General features: G+C 45.1%; 1 protein-coding gene across 2 annotated transcripts in view; it reads right to left on the bottom strand.

Annotated features, from left to right (window-relative positions):
- The window catches only part of LOC146041975 (uncharacterized), a 32640-nt gene extending 24160 nt beyond the window's left edge, over positions 1 to 8480 (bottom strand). The window contains exons 1-3 of one of the 2 annotated variants that reach the window (XM_083161864.1): positions 8446 to 8480; positions 3082 to 3147; positions 694 to 768 (exon numbers count right to left, since the gene is read on the bottom strand). In XM_083161864.1, coding sequence (XP_083017990.1) covers positions 694 to 768; positions 3082 to 3147; positions 8446 to 8451 — 147 coding nt within the window. In that variant the 5' untranslated portion in view covers positions 8452 to 8480. Of the gene's footprint in view, positions 1 to 693; positions 769 to 1136; positions 1299 to 3081; positions 3148 to 8445 lie in introns of those variants that run through there. The other variant, XM_083161865.1, reaches the window with a different exon arrangement.
- Positions 8481 to 21393: the final 12913 nt, after the last annotated feature.

Raw genomic sequence — 21393 nt, 5'->3', positions numbered from 1 at the left:
GGCTAGTCATTTGACAGGAATTTTAAAATCTAATACCCGCCACTGCGCGTCCCGTCCCGCAGCTGTGCTGATATCTATGATCATCACCGCCCGGCCAGATCATCACTCCCCGGCAAAGTGCCGAAATCGGATGAAATCGTCCCAAAATCGCATAGTGTATGGGGGCCTTAAGATCAGAAGAGTTAGCAAAAGATCTGCAGGAGCGCGTATCCGACCGATATCGGCCGATTTGCGGCCGATTATCTGTAAAAATCGCCAAAAAAATAAGATGTAGTGTGTGTGCAATGTAAAAATAAAGCAGCCAGTAATTGCCCTGCACAGAAACAAACTGTATAAGTAATATGTTTTACATACAGTTGTCATCATCAACTGCTAAATAGGGGGTCCTTAAAAACTTTTGCTATGGGGCCCAGGAATATCTAGTTACGCCCCTGCCTGGGAGCCAGGGCGGCTGCCCAGCTGCTTGGGGGGCACTGGGCACTCCCACAAAGAGATGAAAACACCCCCTCTGCCCAAGGCCATACCCACACTGTCATACTCTTATTGGACCGGCTACGCCTTCGTTGTGGCCGGTCCCAATTTAAAAAGCCAAAAAGTTGGGAAGCAGGGATTGTTCGGCATTACATTTACCGCTATGATTAAGCGACCTCAATCCCCGAATCCCCAAATACATAAAGATGATTTTCCATTTACCACAGCTCTGAAGGCAGTATTTACAAGACATATCTTTACAGGAAACAGTTCCGGTGAATTTTCATCGCCTTTGTCCTGCAACAAGAGAAAATCCAAATCATCGTAAGTAGTATGGAAAGTAAATTGCTGCAATAGTTACATTCATTTTGCTATAAAGTAAATACCTTTTTTATTACATACTGTATAACATCTGTTAATAATTCAATCATACCAAAAAAAATAAAGTAAACATTTTTTTATGCAATTTATGTATCTTTTGTCTTCATAAAAAGCTTGAGTTGGATTTGGAAATCTATTTCTTAAAGTTTACTGAATTCATTACTTTCTTCTTCTTGTAACCAGCACCAGGGTCAAAGTACTTTTTTGTTGTAAACAAGTGTGGGTGGTCCATCCAGTCTACAATAGTTCAATCATGTCTCATTATACTGCATATCTTCTCTCACCATTTGCTTGTTTTAGTTTTTATTGCTCATTTCCCGAGTGGGTATTAGGCATCGGGGGTGCTACAAAATCGGGGGTAACTACAAAATTTGCACCCCTCCTGCCAGAAAATGTTGGCAGCACCGCCTCCCTCCAGTCAAGTTATGACCCTCCCCAACCCTGCCTTACCCCTCCTCTTGCCGCTACCGCATCTGTAGCCAGGACCCGCAGATCTACTTGCCTGCAGTCCTGGTGCTCCCCCTGGCTCCTGCTAATGAAAAATGACCCTCACAAAATGGCTGCCCCTAACAGCAGACCGTTTTAAAGGATGCAAGAGGAGGCCCCTGCTGTAATGGGGTAGATGTTTTGTGTGGGACATTATTCATTAGGAGCCAAGAGGAGCACCGTGACCAGAGACAAGTTGATCTGCGGGCCTGACCACAGATGTGGCTGCAAGCGGCTGGGTAAGGCAGGTTCCGGCAGTTGGAAGCGGTGCAGCATAACAGTAGCCCCCCCAGTGCACACACTTACTCTGCGGTTCCCCGCCACCACGGGTTCTGTGTCGCTAATGTTACACCACTGGTATGTAGGTATACTTACTAGGGGGATAGGAGGAAGACTAGCCTCAGCTCATGTTTCCAGTGATATAATTCTAAACGCCATACACACAGAGCGATATTTTAAACAAAATCGCTCATTTCCACTCTCGTGAGCAATATTGTTTAAAATAATGCAGACTCCAATGTGGCCCCAAAAAGGCCTCAGGGAATGGTGTGTGGCTTAGAAATGCCCAAGATCGTGAGCCATGTCACTCTGTGAGCTGCTGGCCATGCCCCCGATCTATCTGTCTGCAGTTATTAGATGATGTGAGCATGCGCAGGGCCACCGACAGGGGGGTGCTTTGAGTTCTGCTGTCCTGGGCCCCGGCCTCTGGAAGGGTCCAGGCAGCTCATTTTCCCTACCGCAACCCTCCGCTGTGGCAACCCTCTGCTGTGCTGCTGCTGTGAGGAGACCCAGTTGATTGACAGCGCAGAAGCGCAAAGGAGTGTGTTGGCCCGGAAGAGGACGGGCAGTGTGGTGAGGTGAATAGGGAGCCAGTGTGCGGCTGAAGGAAAGGTCCGGTGCGTGTAAGCAGCGGAAGAGGGAAGATGGCCCCGGGACAAGAGAAGTGTTGCAGGACAGCCGCGTGTACCTGTGTGAGCGGCGTGCAGGACGGAGCGGGGAATCTGCAGCCACCAACAGGCGGGAAGACACCAGGAAGCAGCTGAGACCAAGCGCAGTGAGACCCCTGGCTGATACCACCAGATCCTGCATGCGGTCGGCGCCTGACACGTGTGGCACTAGAGGCACCAGGTCAGACGCTGAAGGGATGGAGGCAGACACAGCTCATACAGTGACCGGCAGATGTGGAAGTATCTTGGATGGTGTGTACAAGTACTGCCCACAAGTATGCCGACAGACCCCTCCCTAACATAGAAGGGACAGCCTAACCCCTGCAAGGGATCAGCATAGGAGCCTCACGGGCCTAGTATACGGGAGAAGGGGCCCTTCTAACACATCTAGGGAGATGAGGGGGGGGGGGGGATATGTGGGGAGGTGAGGGGGGGGGGGGATTGGGGGGGCCCGGACTGGAAATCAGTCACCAATCTTGGGCCACAAATTTCCTAGTTGCAGCCCTGAGCATGCGCTCATCATCTTTTACCCATTGCTCTGCAGCAGCGAGTGACAGTGTGGGCTCCCTACTGCCCCCCACCGCTGGATACTGCTGCCGACTGTGGGACACTGGACAGTCCCAAAAAAGTTTTACTTTCATGTGAGAAAATCAGGGCAGTTGTGAGGAATGCAATATGTAAGAACATGATCAAGCAAATAGGTCAATCTTTAACATGCAGAGGAATGCGATTTAAAGAGACTTCAAAGGACTAAAAAATGTAAAAATGGAGAGTATTTAATGGAAAAAAAACATACCTTTAATTCTGCATATATTTCAACCATTCCAAGATATTCTTGAACCACTGCTCTTGCTTGTTCTTGCTGAAAAAAATAATGTACTGGCTAAGCTTATATAATATAATATACCTATACTTTTCTTGTTTTTAAGATGTATCTGTATCAGGCAGTGGCCTAAGTTTGTCCCAGTTGCCCGGAGGCAAGATGAATATTGGTGCCCCCCCCCCACACACAACGTTATTCAACATATATATAGTCTGTTATGAAATATATATTATAACTGTATGTAGATACAGAAAGAGAGGGAGAACACATATATATTTCAGAACTCAGCCACAGAAGCTATTTTGATGGCTTTCAATTAATGGATTTAAACTGGCAGTGGTGGAGAGGTACCCCCTTGAGAGCAGGAGCCCGGCGGCAGATGACTCCATTGCCTCCCAGAGTTCTGCCTCTGGTATCAGGGGTTAGCAAACTATAACACCACTTAATAGGAAGAATATGAATATCTACAGTACCTAATAAACAAAATGATTCTCTTATCACCAAATGGCCGGATCAGTAGATCCTTAAACACCTTTTATAACTGGAAATATGCTGGGCTATAAGTGAAAAAGTAAAGAAACTGCTAAATTAATGCTTACATTTTGAGGCCTAATTTTAAGTCTGCCATTCAGAACTAATTCTGGAGGCAGAGAAAGCTGTGCAGAAGCCCTCAATTTGCATCTGAGCCCTGTGATTCGCCAGCTGAAGCTGGGGTTGAAATTACAGGGTTCACTGAAATTGTATTTTTTTTTTTTTAGTAAATCCAGCCAGATCACATTTCCCAGTATACTGTAAGTGCTTTAAATCACTGTGAGACCAAGTGCCACACCGACACAGCTGGGACTGCCATGACTGGCTGCATATATCACAAGAACACCAGCTTCCAAGAGGAGGGTAAAAGAGGTTTCGATCACCCCTTCTTATTTTCTGGCTTATTTTAGCATATGAGACTGTGGATCAGATGTACTAAGATTTGAAGAGTGATAAAGTGGCACCGTACTGTAATTTCTCAAACCCAGCCTGTAGCATGACAGTTAGGGGCTGCCTGCCTTGTACTTTATCCATTACACAGTTGCTCCACGTCGGTGTTTTGACCATGTCGGTCAATTGAACATGTCGGTAAAATGAATGTCAGTATATTGATCGTGTTGGTATTGACTGTGTTGACTGTCGGTATAATGACTGTCGGTCAAACGTCCGTCGGTAAGTCATACTGAATCCCCTAGCACAGTATGGTCTGTATTTCAGGTCTGAAAGATGCATGACTGTGCATGCACAAAGCAGTGGCGTGACTATAAAATCAGCGCCCCCCCCTTGGCCGACAGGGTGGTGTCTGCTGTAAGGGGGCGCTGAAAAGTAGATCTCTGGGTCCTGGCGACGGCGGCGATCAGAGGTGGTGGGAAGTAAGCAGGTCCCAGCGGCAGTGCTGCGCAGCAACAGCCCCGCAGACCCCCGGTTCCCTCAATTACTCAGCGCCTCCCCGACGCCGAGGGGTGTGCGGGGTTATAGTTACGCCACTGGCACAAAGCAAGAAATAGTGCTTTGCAGGAACAGTATGTTACTGCAATTGCTGTCCTTGCAAAGTTTATTGCTACTGTGATTAATGGTCAAATACAAAGTTGTATTGATCTTGCCCAATAACATTCGGGACAATATCAAAAGGAATGCGGAATAGAGCCATTAATCTTTCCTACATTTCTGTTCTGAACAGAATTGAAAGATAAATTCTATATTGTGTATCCGTACACACCTGAAGACTGAGAGTGCTTCTTCCTAGATTAGCACCCCTCCCCCACCACCCTCAAATGTTTTTAAGCAAGGACTAGCAATGACTGCACAACTGTGATCAAGGCATAATTTTAAGTGGCCATACACACGCAGATTTATCTGCAGATCTGTCTGATTGGAACAAAAACATGGTTATGGATGAGAGCAAATGACAGTTGTCCATTTGCTTGGAAATGATGGAAAACTGACAAATTGTCACTCATCCATAACCATGTTTTTGTTCCAACCAGCCAGCTCTGAAGATAAATCTTACTAGTGTATGAGCACCTTAAAGGTCCTGATATCATATAAATGTCAGTTTTCTTGGGGTAATTGTCTGGGTGTGGGGCCCCCTTGGGCTTATCTGGCTGGACCACTTCAGGGCATCGCTACTTTACACATAGACACATTTTTCACAATTTTTTACTTTTGACACAACCTTTATCACTATTAGTTGCTTCTACATACCCTACATTCTATGACACTATGCTCTATTACACTTCACATCTATATTTTATTTATGTGATGCCCTGGGGTGGTTTTGATGGACTGGTTTGGGGGGTGCCCTGCCCAGGCATGAACCCCATATTGCTAGAGACCTGCCCTAAAGAGGTGACTTTAACGTTGGTGGGCAGGTACATATCTTTGGCCAAATGTATGCTAACAACCCCATAAATGAAATATAAAAGGAATATATGTTAGCAGTAATGAGTGCATAGTGCACCTGCAAACCCCCTCTGTTCTGCAGAATTGAAAGATCAAAGGTTTCTTGCATAATCCAAACTAATAAATTAATTTCTGGGATCATGGAAACTACAGGCCCAATTATGGAAAACCAGTAGACTGGTTGGCACATTGACTACGGAACTGACACAAAACCTTTTTATTATAATTGTTTATATGTTTTTCTTTTAGGTTTGTGAGTTTATTATTGTTCTTACAGTATATTATACAGTATGTGTATGCTGTATAGAGAAAAATACCTTTATTAATATACTGTTATTCTGTGTCAAGCCTATGTACATACGCATGTTATAAATGCAAGTACACATTTAGATGAGATATGAGTAATATATGTTTACTTTTTGCACTTTTCTACGTAGTTAATATGGCATTTTTTATATTTTTAATAAAAACACTAGAAATACAGGAAAAAAAAACAACTTTGGTTATATGCTCTGACTGTTGCGACATTGGGCAGAATATAATGCCTCTGATTTTTTAAAGGGGCAATCACTTACAGGTTAAAACCATGCCATGCCTTATAAGTGATTGCCCCTTTTAGAAAATGTCATAATTCGTCCGGCATCTCGCACAGCCGAAAAACTCAGCCAGATTACATCCTGTCCTTTGTCTTAATGTTGTAATGGACTTAGGTTCAAAATTTCCAATTACAGCACTGGAATAATGTTGACATGACCTTATTTTAATGTTTTGAATGTTAATATGCATTGTAAACAGCTGCTTTGGACTAATCTAGACTGCGTTAAGGGTTAGTGTTTATATATGGTCATTAAGTCCACACATATTAGGTCGACATGCATTATTTTGACCAGTAAAGGTTGACATGTCGACAAAAATAGGTCGACATGGCTTTGGTTGACAGGGTCGGTAGATCTACACAAGCATTAGGTCGACAATGGCAACCACGACAGTCAAAAAGTCGACATAAGTACAGCAAGTTACTATGTACCGATGTACAGTAAGTTACTAGTGGCAATGAATATTTAATTATGAGGTCTGGGAAAGTACAAAGGGGGTTATTCTGGTTCACTCGCAAAGGCAAATTCCTTTTCAAATGGACAAAACCCTGTGCACTGCAGGTGGGGCAGATGTAACTTGTGCAGAGAGAATTAGATTTGGGTGGGGTTTTACTTCAAAGTGAGATATATATTGCAGTGTAAAAATAAAGAAGTCGGTACTTAAGAAACAAAATAACTCTCTGATTTAGATTTGGGGGAGTTATTGTGTTAAGTACAGGTCGAGCATCCCGTATCTGAATATCTGTTATCCGAATTATTCCGAAAACCATACATTCCAGAAATTAAACAAAAACTTTTTTTTTTGCTAAAAAATTCTGGGGACAACAGCACTACTGATGACATGATATGTAACTGGCACTATATATGTGCAAGCCAATGATTGCTTGGCATTTAAATTCAGTGCCTGAGATTGTACACAAACTTTGTTTCATGTTTTGAAACCTTGTTTTATGCACAAATAAAATATTTGTGTTTATTTCATGTGTTTGATGTATTTGTACAACATGTAAATGCAAGATACCTCAAGATACAACATTGAAATATTAAAATATTCCCAAAATACGGAATAATCCGTTATCCAAAATTCTCCTGGTCCCGAGCATTTTGGATAAGGGATATTCAACCTGTACTAAATAACTGTTTTTTAAGAACTATTTATTGTGTAGAAGTATAACATTTAAACAATGATGATTAAATCATAATAAAATGCGTACAATAGAGACATTGGTTCTCGAAAGTCCAACTAGTGTTTCGCATGGGGCATCAAGTAGTATTTGGATATACTGGGGAGTATTCAGTCCTGAATTCATGGCCATTTTCAACTCATTCCTACTGTAACTCAACAGTCAGTATTCAATGATCTGACTGTCAAGTGTTGGATCGGCTGCATTTTGTTGGAAACGTAAACCAAATTATCTTAATTTGACAATTAGCGTCCGTTTCTGACAATTCAGATTCAACTTTAAAAAAGCCCAATCTGAAAGCCTTCATTGCTATCGGAAACGGCAGCATCGAATAGGCGAGTGTCGCTATTTCCACCGGCGGACATAGCGGCACAGATTGAATGCCGCCCACTAATACCCCTTTTACACCGCCGAAAAATCCGGGTCAGCGGCGGGTCAGACCCGGATCTTCGGCGGTGTAAATCCCTAACGCCGTGTCCCTTTACACGGGACTTCTACCCAGGTCCTGACCTGGGTAGAACACGGCTAGGACCTGGGTAGAGGGCGGTGTAAATGGGAACGCCGGGTCGGATGACCCGGCTCCCATTTACATGAATGGGGAACGTCCAACCTGCGGACCGCAGCGTCCGCAGGTTGGACGGATTGTCAGTCTGACACTGACAGCCGGCGCTGCTGTCTGCTATACTCTGCAGACAGCGGCGGGGGAGGGAGGTGAACGGATGCCTGTGTGCGGCATCTATTCACCTCCTGTCCAATGGCGGGGGGGTGCACGCGGGGACTGGGGGCAGCCTAGCAGCTTACCTTAGTGCTGGGCTGCCCCCAGCAGCATTCTGGGTACGGCGGCGTCGATCGGCGCTTGAAGATGACATCGCGCTGTCATCTTCAAGCGCCGGGAAGGGGCGGGAGGGGGGGTGCGGGCGTTTAAGCCCGTCCGGTGTAAATGCCCCTAAACGCTGGGTCGCACCCGGCTTCAACCAGGGTCCAAAAAGCCGGGTGCGACCCGGCGTTTTGGTCTAAAAGGGGTATAACTGAGCAGCAAAGTGTTTTTAGAAACTACTGTATCCCAGGGGGATAACCATTATCATTCATCCAACAAACAAATGATAAAAGAAAAGTTTGCTTACTGTCATCTTTTCAAAGCACGGTAACAGAGAAGCAGATGCTGGAAAAAAAAAACACATTTTTTTAAATTAAAATGTACAGACAGAATAAAAGCATTTAACAAGGGTATGTGAAATTTAAAATACATTTTTTATTGATCTTAAAGATATCATATGGCTAAATTCATGTTTGCAAGTTAAGCAAGAAAGCAAGCAAATGGACAATGCTGCACTGCAGGAGGGGCAGATGTAACATGTGCAGAGAGATTTAGATTTGGGTGGGTAATATCTTTTCTGTGCAGGTAAATGCTGGCTGCTTTTTGCATGTAGACCACAAATGCTAGACAGCTTTATTATTACAGTGCAATTTAGATTTTCATTCCCAAATCTAAGGGGTACATTTACTAAGATGGGAGTTCTATTATGGACTGTTGCCCATAGCAGCCAATCAGATGATACCATTTATTTGTTTAGCACCTTCTAGGAGATAATAGCTGAAAGTTTGCTATGGCCAACATCCCATCTACAATAGAACTCCCATTTTAGTAAATTTAGTATTCTCCAACAGGTGGAAATATCATCTGTTCAATATTTAATCCAGGCCGCTACCCTAGGGAGGCTATTCTGAAACGGCGGAGGATTGAGGAATCTGTGGCCATTTTTCTGCAAAACGCAGACTTTTCGCCAATCCATGGCTGTTCCGACACTTGGACCATTGTATACTGACTGTCGAGTTAATGTTGGAAGCAGGAGAAAACGGCCATGAGTCCGACTGTCGGGAGCATCCCAACAATCGGAATCAGGATTGAATACCCCCCTTAATCTCTTGACACATATTAACATCTGCCCCACCTGCCAGCAACTTGGAATTGCCCAGTCGCTTGCTTTTTTGCTAGAATCAGGCCAGGAATTGTCGATACATGTGTATGGCTAAAGGGTATACTGTCTGGAGCCCGACAGGGGGGCAAATGCCACCTTTTCTGTTCTCCCTCTATGGGGTCATGTTCCCCTACAAGGACAAATAGCCTGTGTAAGTCGAGTTTCCGACTATCGGGCTCCTGACAGTCAGGATTCCGATGTCGGAAGAACGACCATTAGAATCCCAACTGTCGGTGAGTCATCCGGCACCCGGCTAAAATGTCTTCTACAAAATTGTAAAACAATTTGTATGATTGGCAGAAAAAGTGCAAAATTGTTGCTTCATCCTTTAGGAATATTGAAAACCTGAAGGTTAAACTACAGCTTCTCTAACCATCACCATGGTTACAGTGTTGTAATGTTTACAAGCTGTGCCCAACATTTTCTACCAAGACCATAACCTCCAACATGGCCCATTCCATTAGGTACAAAATGCTCTATTCCTGGACTTCCCTGCCAGCACAGTCCAATATTCAAAAAGGGGAGCCACAGCTAATGCCACTACAAACATCACTGTCCTGGACTCACTGGAAGTTGATGTGACTCCCCCTCTTTGAATTTTAGACTGTGCTGGAGTCCAACCTCTGTAATTGCCACTGGCAACAGAGCATTTTGTACCTAATGGAATGGGTCATGTTGGAGGGTATGCAAGACCAGTCATGTGTTATGTGGTAACATGGAACTACATAAACAGTTTACATTCACATACAACGCTATTAAACAGGACACATCTTACCAAAGCTACTGCAGAGGCCCACCAGGAGTATAGCAATTGCAATCTTCATATTAGCTTTGAGGTTTCAACCTGAATGCACAATTACATATAACTTTTACTAAGCGATGCAGGACAATTTATAGTCCAAAAATGCCGCTTGAGGGTGTTGACTTTAGTGCCACTCCTTAGCCATTTGGCACAAAATGGAAGAAATTATATTCTTCGTCACCAGCTTCTGAACCTTTAGTACAATATTTGTCAGATGGTGGCTGTTTGTCCTTCCTGTATTTACACGTTAGATTTAAAATAATATAATAATTTCCAACTTATTATCGCACGTGGTTGGATTTCTTCACCTCATTACAATTATTCACACCTGAAAACACAAATCTTTAATTGCATCCAGAATAATATTATAAATGTGTAAAATAAAATAAAATATCCACTAAAAACAGAGCACTATACACAAAACCCACAGGTCCTGTATCCTGGCAAAACAAAGAGTTCCTAGTAAATGATTATATTTTAACAACATTCCTTTTATTTTAATGGGTAAAAGCAGAAGTGGCAGGTGCTATGGCAAATCTAGAAATATGGTAATGGGTGGTCCCAGATCCAAATACTCAAGCAGGTTGGACCCTTGTGCAGCGAAAAGGAGGCGTGGTATTACATATTAGACCACACACCGTAATGCCCATTACACATTTTAGCAAACTCCATAATACCCATTACACATAAAGCCACACGCCGTAATGCCAATTACACATAAGGCCACGCACCATAATGCCCATTACACATTGTGCCACACATTATGATGCCCATTACATACTATATAACAATGCAATGCCCATTAAATATTTGACACACAAGTACTGCTTACCTACATGCTCATTGCTAGGGGGTTCTTGCTTGATGCCAGGGGCTTCATGCTCAATGCCAGGGGCTTCATGCTCGATGCCAAGGGGGCTTCATGCTCTATGCCAAGGGGGCTTCATGTTCGTTGTCAAGGGGGAATACATGATTGTTACCAAGAGGGAGTTTAATGTTCATTGCAAAGGGGCAGTGAAATTGCTCGTTGCCAAGGGGGAATACATGCTTGTTGCAAAGAGGGAGTTAATTGCTCATTGCCAAGGGAGTGGGATTGCTTGTTAGCGAGGGGAAATACATCCTGGTTGTCAAGAGTGAGTGAGTTGCTTGTTGCCAAGGGGGAAGGAATTGCTCATTGCCAAGGGGGAGTGAGACTGAGTCTGACAGCCACTGGCCTCACACAATTTAAATAAATGACTGTGGCTGTATATTAAGCAGGTCCATCGATATCTTCAATTCTACTGCTGGACTGCGAGCCAATAAGAGCTTGCGTCTGGCAGCCAATCAGGAGCAGCATTGGTAGTATTGGTGGCAGCTCCTGATTGGCTGCCGGACCACGAGCTGTTATTGATTTGCGGTCTAGTGGGAGAATTAAAGATATCAACGGACCTGCTTAGACTATACAGCCGCGCAGTGCACAGCCCCCCCCCCCCCCGGACCACCGTGGCCCTTAGATTCGCCCCTGGGAAAAACTGCCACCCCTAGGCATAGGCTGCTGCCCTAGGCAATTGCCTAGGATGCCTATGCATAGGGCCGGCTCTGCTCTTGGTGGCAGGGTAGCGGGACCCTGCCCGTCTCCGCTTAAGGGAGACGTGCAGGGTTAGTGGGGGTCAGGGCGGTGATGGGGACCATCGATGGCGGTGGGAGAGGCGGCGGACGGTGGCAGGGAGCTTCATCGCCATGAGGCGTGCGAGCGTCCCGTGCACGAGTGCCCCCTTGTGATGGCTTGCAGGGCTGGCGATAGAATCTCCAGCCTTTGCAAAGATGGAGCTTGCTCCATCTGTACAGTACAAAATGTCTATCAGGCTGCAACTTCCCTCACATCAGGGGACACATGCACATTGTGGCTCTGGCACATGCTGCAACACTATTGGTCAAGCATCCCGTGTCGGACTGGGACATGGAAGGCCCATCTGGAGAATACAGATATAGGAGTGTTCAGGGGTGTGCCCAGTCTCCAGTGGGGGTGTGGCCAGCTGTCACAGCTGTTTGCATAGCCATTAGGGGGTAAATAGTATAGAAGAGTATAATAAGTACATGCAAATACACCTTAGTCTTGTGCAGTATAAGGTAACATGTATAATGCATAATTCAAGTGCACAATCCAAAAGCTGATCCCTAGAAGAGGAAGTCTGGCCCCCAGGCAGTAGGGCCCACTGAGGGTTTCCTCTTTGGGCCAATCCAGCCCTGCCAACATCTGAGTATTAATCATGACCTCAACAACAGGAAATAATCTCGATGGGTCACCCCTCTTTCAAACAGTGGTGCTCTCATCTCTTTAGGTGCCAGGGTTTGGGTGGTAGAAAAACTCAAAACCCCACCCTCCTTTGCCAGTACTTTTTTCTTTTTAAAGGCATTAAAACTTTATTGGCACACATACGTTACTCCTCTGGGACTGCCGCTTGATACTTAAGGTGCGTACACACGGTTGTATTGGCATTCGATTCGATTTAGATTTGATATGCCGCCTGATTTCTACTATATAGTCTGGCCTGTACATGAATGCGCATTGGGATCAAATCTGCATCAAATGCTGCAAAAAGCATTCAAATTGATTTCTATTTGTTTTTGCTTCTATAAGCAAAATCAAATAGAAAAATAGTGCATATCTGACAGTGTGTACCCTCTATTAGGACTCTCCAGAGGTGATCAGTGCTGGTGGGAAGAAGGAAAGTCATTGGGGGACACTTTGCTGCAGCATTAAGGTATATGCGGATGGTGGCAATATTGGAAAAGTTTTACATTCCGGCTGCTGGTGAGAATGAAGGGGTCGCAGCAGGTATCAGAGATAAGTAGTAAATATCAAAGATATAGGTAGGGCGTTCCGCAATGCAGCAGTTCTGTCAAGCAGCTGTTACATACAAAGTGGGGAAAGTCACTCCCCTAAAACAAAGTGAAAACAGTAACTGTGCTAAGAAACCAGTTATATAATATTAAAGTATATAATATTAAAGGTGTCTGCAGAGTATTCTATTCGGTCTGGTGTCTGCGTGAAGTACTGTTGAAAGCATCCCTTGGAGGGACATTTGCAGGAGGCTGGGTGCAAAGAGGCAGATGTGGACAGCTGTACCCGGAAGTGCCTCTACCGCTGACTCACGTGGGGGGGGGGGGGGGGTGTGAGGGGGGGTTAGAATCAAGATCAAGATGCTGCAACTAAAGGTGGTGGCAGCAGAAGGAAATGGTGCCACCTCTGACAAGAAGGTAGTTTGGCATCATTTATAAAGGGGATGGTGCTACCATTTGAGGCTCGAAATGGTTTGAAGGGCATAACTGCGGGGCATAATATGGTGTCAGGTGCATAACTGTGAGGCATAATATGCTGTAAGGGGCATTATTGTGTGGGGCATACAGGGTTGGACTCGCCCACTGAGGCAAAGAGGAAACCGCCTCTGGTGGACCCTGCTGCATGGAGGCCTACCGCTTCATTAAGGGAACAGGTTCCAGACTGGAGAGTTGATTAATACATTATATATGTATGTAAACCTGTGAGTGCAGCTGTCTTCCTTCAACTATGTATGTATATATATATATTTTTTTGCACTTAATATGCCTTTAAATAAATAAGCTTTTTTCAGATTCATGTTGTCGGCTCTTTAATGCAAACCTTATATATATATATATATATATATATATATATATATATATATATATATATATATATATATATAATAGAAGGGGTACCCTTTCAATGCGCTATGACGAAATAAGTGGGCAGCAACTAAGTAAGTCCCCCCTGTTAGTGGGGGAGAAGGGGAAGAAATAGCAAAAAAACAACAAAGTGCGCCCCTAATCAGATGTATCCACCACCAGAATAACGGATTGTGACAATCAGATCACAATACAACAAATTTAATGTAAAACAGGTAAAGATAACATTAAAACACTTTTTTTCATCCGTGTGGTCATAAATTCAATAGCGGTCAAGTACAAGGAAACCCAACGCGTTTCGTCGTTACAACGACTTCCTCAGGGGTAACTGTCCGCAGGCAACTTAACTTTTGGATAAAGATGTTTCTTTCCAAATGTAATAAGGCTTTCAATTTAGACTCAGTAAACAAATGTGTGGGAGTGGATCCTTTGGAGATCTCAATCCTGATGCATGACAGCATCTAAAATGTAGCCTAAAAAAAAACAGAGCTGGGCAGTCAAATGTTGGACCAAACTCCAGGTGATGACCTGGAGTTTGGTCCAACATTTGACTGCCCAGCTCTGTTTTTTGAGGATCCTGATACTACACTAGGAATTTATCTGAATCTCTTCAGGATATTTCCACATTTTTCCCCTGTTCTTTATGGAAAATGACTACATTTTAGATGCTGTTATGCATCAGGATTGAGATCTCCAAAGGATCCACTCCCACACATTTGTTTACTGAGTCTAAATTGAAAGCCTTATTACATTTGGAAAGAAACATCTTTATCCAAAAGTTAAGTTGCCTGCGGACAGTTACCCCTGAGGAAGTCGTTGTAACGACGAAACGCGTTGGGTTTCCTTGTACTTGACCGCTATTGAATTTATGACTCCACACGGATAAAAAAAAAGTGTTTTAATGTTATCTTTACCTGTTTTACATTAAATTTGTTGTATTGTGATCTGATTGTCACAATCCGTTTTTCTGGTGGTGGATACATCTGATTAGGGGCGCACTTTGTTGTTTTTTTGCTATATATATATATATATATATATATATATATATACAGTATATATATATATATATTTTTTTTATTTATTTATCAAGGGCCCATACCATGCACTCTCTAATGGTTAGCGAAGCCTCGCTGGCCAAACCTCCCATGGAGAATTGACACACCCCTAAATATGGGCCCCTACCACTGCATTGCACTAGTGAGCCCTTAATTTCTCAGTTGGCCACTGTGGCATAATATGGTGCATGGGGCATTACTGTGTGGGGCATAATATGGTGAAAGGGGCATTACTGTGTGGAGCATAAAATGGTGCAAGGGGCATTACTGTGTGGTGATTAATGTGAAATGGGCATTAAACTGATCACAGTACAAATTTGTTCTCAAAATGGGTGAAACCATGTGCACTGCGGGTGGGGCAGATGTAGCATGTATAGAGAGAGTTAGATTTGTGTGAGTTATTTTGTTTCTGTGGCTGTGCAGGATAAATACTGTATGCATTATTTTCACTGCAATTAAAATTTCACTTTCAACACACCCCACCCAAATTTAACTCTCTCTGCACATGATACATCTGCCCCACCTGCAGTGCACATGATTTTGCCCATTTTGATAACAAATTTGTACTGTGATCAGATCTGAATAAGGGCCAATATGTAAGGAGCATATTACAAATTACAAATAATATATGGGGCATTAATCAAGAATTGTAATTTTTTTATATGGTGGCCAATGTTTGAGGGTTAAGGGTAAAAAAACACTGTGTAAGGTAGTCTTTTTCGACAAGACCAGGCCCACTGCAACAGCAAGGCCATGCCCTCTGTAATGAAGCTATGGCTTTCCTTCTGTCTGGCCAGGCTCCACTTTTGTCTCACAAGCCAACACCCCTTTCTGTCTCCCCTTTAGTTTATCCAGCTCTAGCCTTTTCTCCTGTCTTAGTAGTGCTCCATGCAGAGGCGTGGCGAGGGCGGAGCCGGCGAAGCACACGCTCCGGGCGCCGGAAGATAGCATGGCGCCGGAGATGTGCCGGCACCGCCAGCTCACCTGTCCGCCAGCTAACCGGCCAGCTTTGCCACTTTGCCGCTCCCCCGCTGTGTCCACTGTCCGGGTCGGGAGAGAGACGTGCTGCTATGTAAAATTCACGTCTGGACCACTAGCCAATGGGTGCTTGCGGTCCAGCAGCCAATCAACTGGTGACTACTGGACCGCGAGCGCCTATTGGCTAGCGGGCGGTGCACTGTCACACGGACGCACACTGGCAGGTGGGAGGGTAGGGGTGAACACATGCTGCATCTGTCAGCTCAAGCAGGGGGGGGGTTGCACATGGACGCACACTGGCAGGGGGAGGGGTGAGGTGAGCGGCTAACCGGCAGCTGGCTAAGTATGGTGTACTCCCTCCCTGCTGCACACCACTGCAACCAACCAACCAACACTGCTGCACCCTACTGCAGGACCGCTGCACAGTTCTGTCCCCCTTGGCAACGAGCAAATTCAGTCCCCTTGGCATCGAGCATGAAGCCCCTTGGCATCGAGCATGAATCCCCTGAGTATGTAGGTAAGTGGCACTTATGTGTCAAATGTGTAATGGGCATTATGGTGTGTTATATAGTATGTCATGGGCATTGCGGAGTGTTATATAGTATGTCATGGGTATTGCGGAGTGTAATATAGTATGTCATGGGCATTGCGGAGTGTTATATAGTATGTCATGGGCACGGCGGAGTGTTATATAGTATGCAATGGGCATTGCGGAGTGTTATATAGTATGTCATGGGCATTGCGGAGTGTCATATAGTATGTCATGGGCATTGCGGAGTGTTATATAGTATGCAATGGGCATTGCGGAGTGTTATATAGTATGCAATGGGCATCATGTGTGGGCTTATGTATAATTGGAATTACAAAGTTCACTAAAATGTGCAATGGGCATTACGGTGTGTAATGTTACATAGTTACATAGTAGGTAAGGCTGAAAAAAGACTTGCGTCCATCTAGTTCAACCTGGTGTAGATTATCTATTACTGATTTGTTATCCATTGCTGATTTGGTAGGTTCTGATATTTTACAGACAGATTATATTTCTTATTTGTACCCATGGACGTTTTTATCCAGTAATGCTGCTTTCAGACCGCAAAACTGGCTTTGACCAGGTATTTTGAAACGTTTCTAAAAACGGGTCTGCCAGGTAAAACCCCTTTCACACCGCATCTCTTAAACAGTATATTACCGTTTAAGTGTGTTTTTTTTTACACTGGCAGATCCGTTTTTGGAAGCTTTCCAAATACAGGGTCAAAGCCAGTCTTCAGCGTGCCACCCCCCCCCCCTGCCGCGGGTTAACACACACAATCGCCCCCCCCCACAAGGTACCGGACAGGGAGCCCCGGGACTGTATGGGGGGGCAGTGCTCGTACATTACCTGCACCCGCCGCCGCCACTGTGTCCGAATCCATGCCGCTGTGTCCGTATCCCCGCCGCTGTGTCCGTATCCCCGCGCTGTGTCCGTATCCCTAGCTCCTGGTACCGGACAGGGAGCCCCAGGACGGTATAGGGGGAGCAGTGATGGTACATTACCTGCACCCGCCGCCGCCGCTGTGTCCATATCCCAGCAGCCGCCGGACGCTGGACGTTGCTAGGGAGCATTGCTAGGGAGCGTTGCTAGGGAGGTACCCGATTTTGATCCCAAAATACCGGGTCTGAAACGGGTAGGACCCTGCATTTTAACCGGTTTGAAAAAACAGTATTTTCAAACCGGTTAATTGGGTCTGCACCTTTCAGACCGCACAGATTACTGTTTTAAAACGGTAAAAAAAACGGCAATATACCGTTTCCAAAGTGCGGTCTGAAAGGGGCATAAATGTTTGTCCAACTTAGCCTTGAATGCATTTAATGAGCCAGCCGCCACCATCTCACCGGGAAGAGAGTTCAACAGTTTGACTGTTCTGAAATGAAATCTTTTTTCGGTACTTATGTATTATCTGGACTCCCATGTTAAATGCACCCCATTTTTTCATACCCCTACTATCCAACTACGCATGGAGTTGATTTTATATAGTGTGGCGAGCGCAGCGAGCCACCGTGCCCGAAGCGTGGCGAGCGCAGCGAGCCCCGCGAGGGGACGCGGTCTCATAAGAAAAACGGGAGTCCAGATATTACATAAGTACCCTTTTTTCTTCTAATCTATACTCATTCCTTTCTAGTAGAAAAGAGGGTGTGTGACAGTTCCATATATTGGCCCTTGATATACTTGTACATGTTGAGCATGTCCCCCCTTAAACGTCTCTTTTCCAATGTAAATAGTCCCAAATTGCTTAAATCTTTCCTCGTAGCTTAAATTCTCCATTCCCCTAATAAGCTTTGTTGCTCGCCTTTGGATTTTTTCTAATTCTACGATGTCCTTTTTGTAGTGTGGGGCCCAGAACTGCACTCCGTACTCGAGGTGTGGTCTCACCAATGCTTTATACAGTGGCATAATTACCATTGAGTCCCTAGTTTCCATTCCCTTCTTAATACATGTCAGAATTTTGTTGGCCTTTTTTGTAGCTACATTACATTGGGCACTACATCCCAGTTTGCTGTCTATTTGGACTCCTAGATCCTTTTCAAGTATGGAATTACCTAGTTCCTCTCCACTAAGGTTGTAACTTGCACACAGGTTGTGTCTCCCAAGGTGCATAACCTTACATTTATCTACATTGAACCTCATCTTCCATTTTTTTGCCCACTCATCTAGAATTGCAAGATCATTTTGAAGCATGGTGACATCTTCTGATGATTTGATGACTTTGCTAAGTTTTGTATCATCCGCAAAGATGGATACATTGCTGAGTAACCCTATCCCAATATCGCTAATAAAAAAGTGAAACAGAATGGGCCCCAAAACCAAACCCTGGGGCACTCCACTTAGTACTGGTATCGTATCTGATATGGCACTATTCACAACTATTCTTTGTTCTCTATTACATAGCCAATTCCCTACCCATCTGCAGATATTTTCACCCAATCCTAGGTTCTCCATTTTATTAAGAACCTAGGATTGGGTGAAAATGTTGGTCCGTGCCCACTTTTCACTGTGCAGGAACTGCACCTACTACATATTGGGGGGGCGCGAAACATGCCCTTGCTCCGGGCGCAGTCAGGGCAGGCGACAGGGGGGGTCAAAGAGGACACTCGTACCGGGCCCCAAGCTTGTGAGGGGCCCCAAAGCTCTTAGGGGCTCAGGGGATGTAAACATGGCTAGTTTATAAAGGTGCTGCCTGCCCACCTGGCTTCCTGGAATGAAACTTACATGGATCCCAATCCAGTAACCCCCCTCAGTCTGGTCACCTGTCCGGCTACCAGTGACATCACACAACACAGCTAACCATAGGATGAACCAATGCTGCGCTCTCCCATCTGCCCTGCACAATTATATTGCATAGTGAATATTAATTATCATTTTTTTTACTACTAATAAAAACACATTCCATGTTATTAAAATCTGGGTGTGTTGTTGGGGGGGCCCCTAGAGATATCAGTGTACTGGGCCCCAAGATTTCTGTTGCCGGCCCTGGGCGCAGTGGCACCTAGCTACACCACTAGCCCCATATGTCTTCCTCATCTGTTTCTCCAGTCTTCCCCCTTTCCTATTCTGTCTCAACTTCTTCGTCTACAGCCTCAGCCATCCCCCATATGACACACCACTTAGGACACTCCACAGGGGGCGTGGCTCCTCTCTTTTTCAGTGGTGCAACATGACGTCATGATGTCATGTTTTACCAGGACACAATAAGCCAGTGCTAGGGCCGGCAGGCTCTCTTTCTTTGACTGAGGGCTTGAGACTATCTTGATGTTGACCCTGTTGATGCTACAGGAGCTGCAGACCTCCTCTATGACTGCAGGGTGGTGCAGGCAGAGGCGTAGCTAGGGTGGAGCTGGCGGAGCACCTGCTCCGGGCGCCGACATGTCACCTGGCACCGGGGCTCTGCCGCCGGCTCCCCCGCCCAGCTCGCCCGCTGTGCCCGACATCAGCGGACAGTTAAAACCCGGCGAGCGCTCACTGCGCATGCGCTGGTTTGGGACGCCAGAGGCAGGGATGCGGCACCATGATGTCACGGCGCCTCTTCCCTGCCTATGGCGTCCCAAACCGGCGCATGCGTGATGTGAGAGCGCTCGCCGAGTTTTTTTTTTTTTTTGAGGAGGTTGTGCTGGGCCGGCCCGCAACTACAACACATATAACACAGTCATCCTCCACTGTCGCCTGCCTCTTTATTTCCTGGGAACTGGTGTCCGAGCACCCGTCTGTGGGAAGTGAACAAGGGGTTAGTGCTGTGGGTTCTTATTATTATTATTATTATTATTATTATAATACAGGGGAGCATCCTTATTAATATACAGGGGGAGCAATCTGTGAAGTCTTGTTATTATTATTGTTATACAGGGGGAGCAGCCTGTGGTGTCCTTTTATTATACAGGGGGAGCAGCCTGTGGTGTCCTTTTATTATACATGGGGAGCAGCCTGCGGGGTCATGTTGTGATTATACAGGGGGAGCAGCCTGTGGGGTCCTGTTATTTTTATTATTATTATTAATGAGCAAGGTCAGTCCTCCTTTTCGCCGCGCAAAGGGGGGGGGGGGGGGGCGGGGGTCAGGCAGCACACAAAACATGCCCTTGCTCCGGGCACCGTGGAACCAAGCTAAACCACTGGGTGCAGGTCCTCCTCCACCTGGTCCGGGCTTGAATGTAGGCATATAACGTGCCAGGACTTGATTGTAGGCATGTAACGTGTCGTCTGGCCACTGCTTATTCATCTGTCAGTGCTCTATGTCCGGTGGATGTATTCTCGTACACATTCCCTGGCGAGGGGGTGCGGGCGGACGTTCGGCGGGTGGCATTGATTGACCTATTCGCTATGCTGCGTATACTCGGTCTAAATCAAGCCCTGTGTTTTCACAATACAAATAATTTTTTAAGGCACCCTAATAGTATTGCCCAAAAAAACAATAAAACAGAATCATCTGAAACAATACATTTGTCGTCACTAATTGGATACACCTAAAAGTACTGAAATAGTACATAACATAACAAAGGTTAGTACAAAATGATGTTTGAGGTAGACGCGTTTCACATTGACTGCTGCGAGTTAATGAATTTCAGTTGGTTGTGATGAATTTCCTGGTACTACATCCAAGGATGGCTGAGAATAGGATTTAGCTTTAGCACAGGCGGTGTTTGATGTGTCCCTAAGATTATATATAAACAGGCCATAGTTTCACATATATTTACACTTAAAAGGAAGTAGCCTAAAATCTCTTAAACAGATTAGTGAAACTGATGGAGAGCCAGGGACAGCATTAACTAATGAAGTATGCCAGAAGAGGCATTCATTATAATGGAAGACGCATATTGAAATAGACAGTGTTGCATTTACTTCCTAATATAGGTTAACAATATATTTGGGATTTATGCACAATCTTCTAAATCAAGTAACATAGGACCTGGGCCCTCATTCTGGTTGACTCTGGTTGATTCTGGTTGACTCTGAGCGAAGCTCAGAGCTTACTGCGTCCCAGAGTAAGCCCTCGCCGCCATATCCCCTTGCAACCATGGGAGGAGATGTGTCACTAAGACACA

The sequence above is a fragment of the Crinia signifera genome, chromosome 19, assembly GCF_055691185.1.
Source record: "Crinia signifera chromosome 19, ASM5569118v1, whole genome shotgun sequence".
Classification (NCBI taxonomy): domain Eukaryota; kingdom Metazoa; phylum Chordata; class Amphibia; order Anura; family Myobatrachidae; genus Crinia; species Crinia signifera.
The sequence above is the reverse complement of the archived record's forward strand: the minus strand, read 5'-3'. Positions and strand labels throughout refer to the sequence as shown.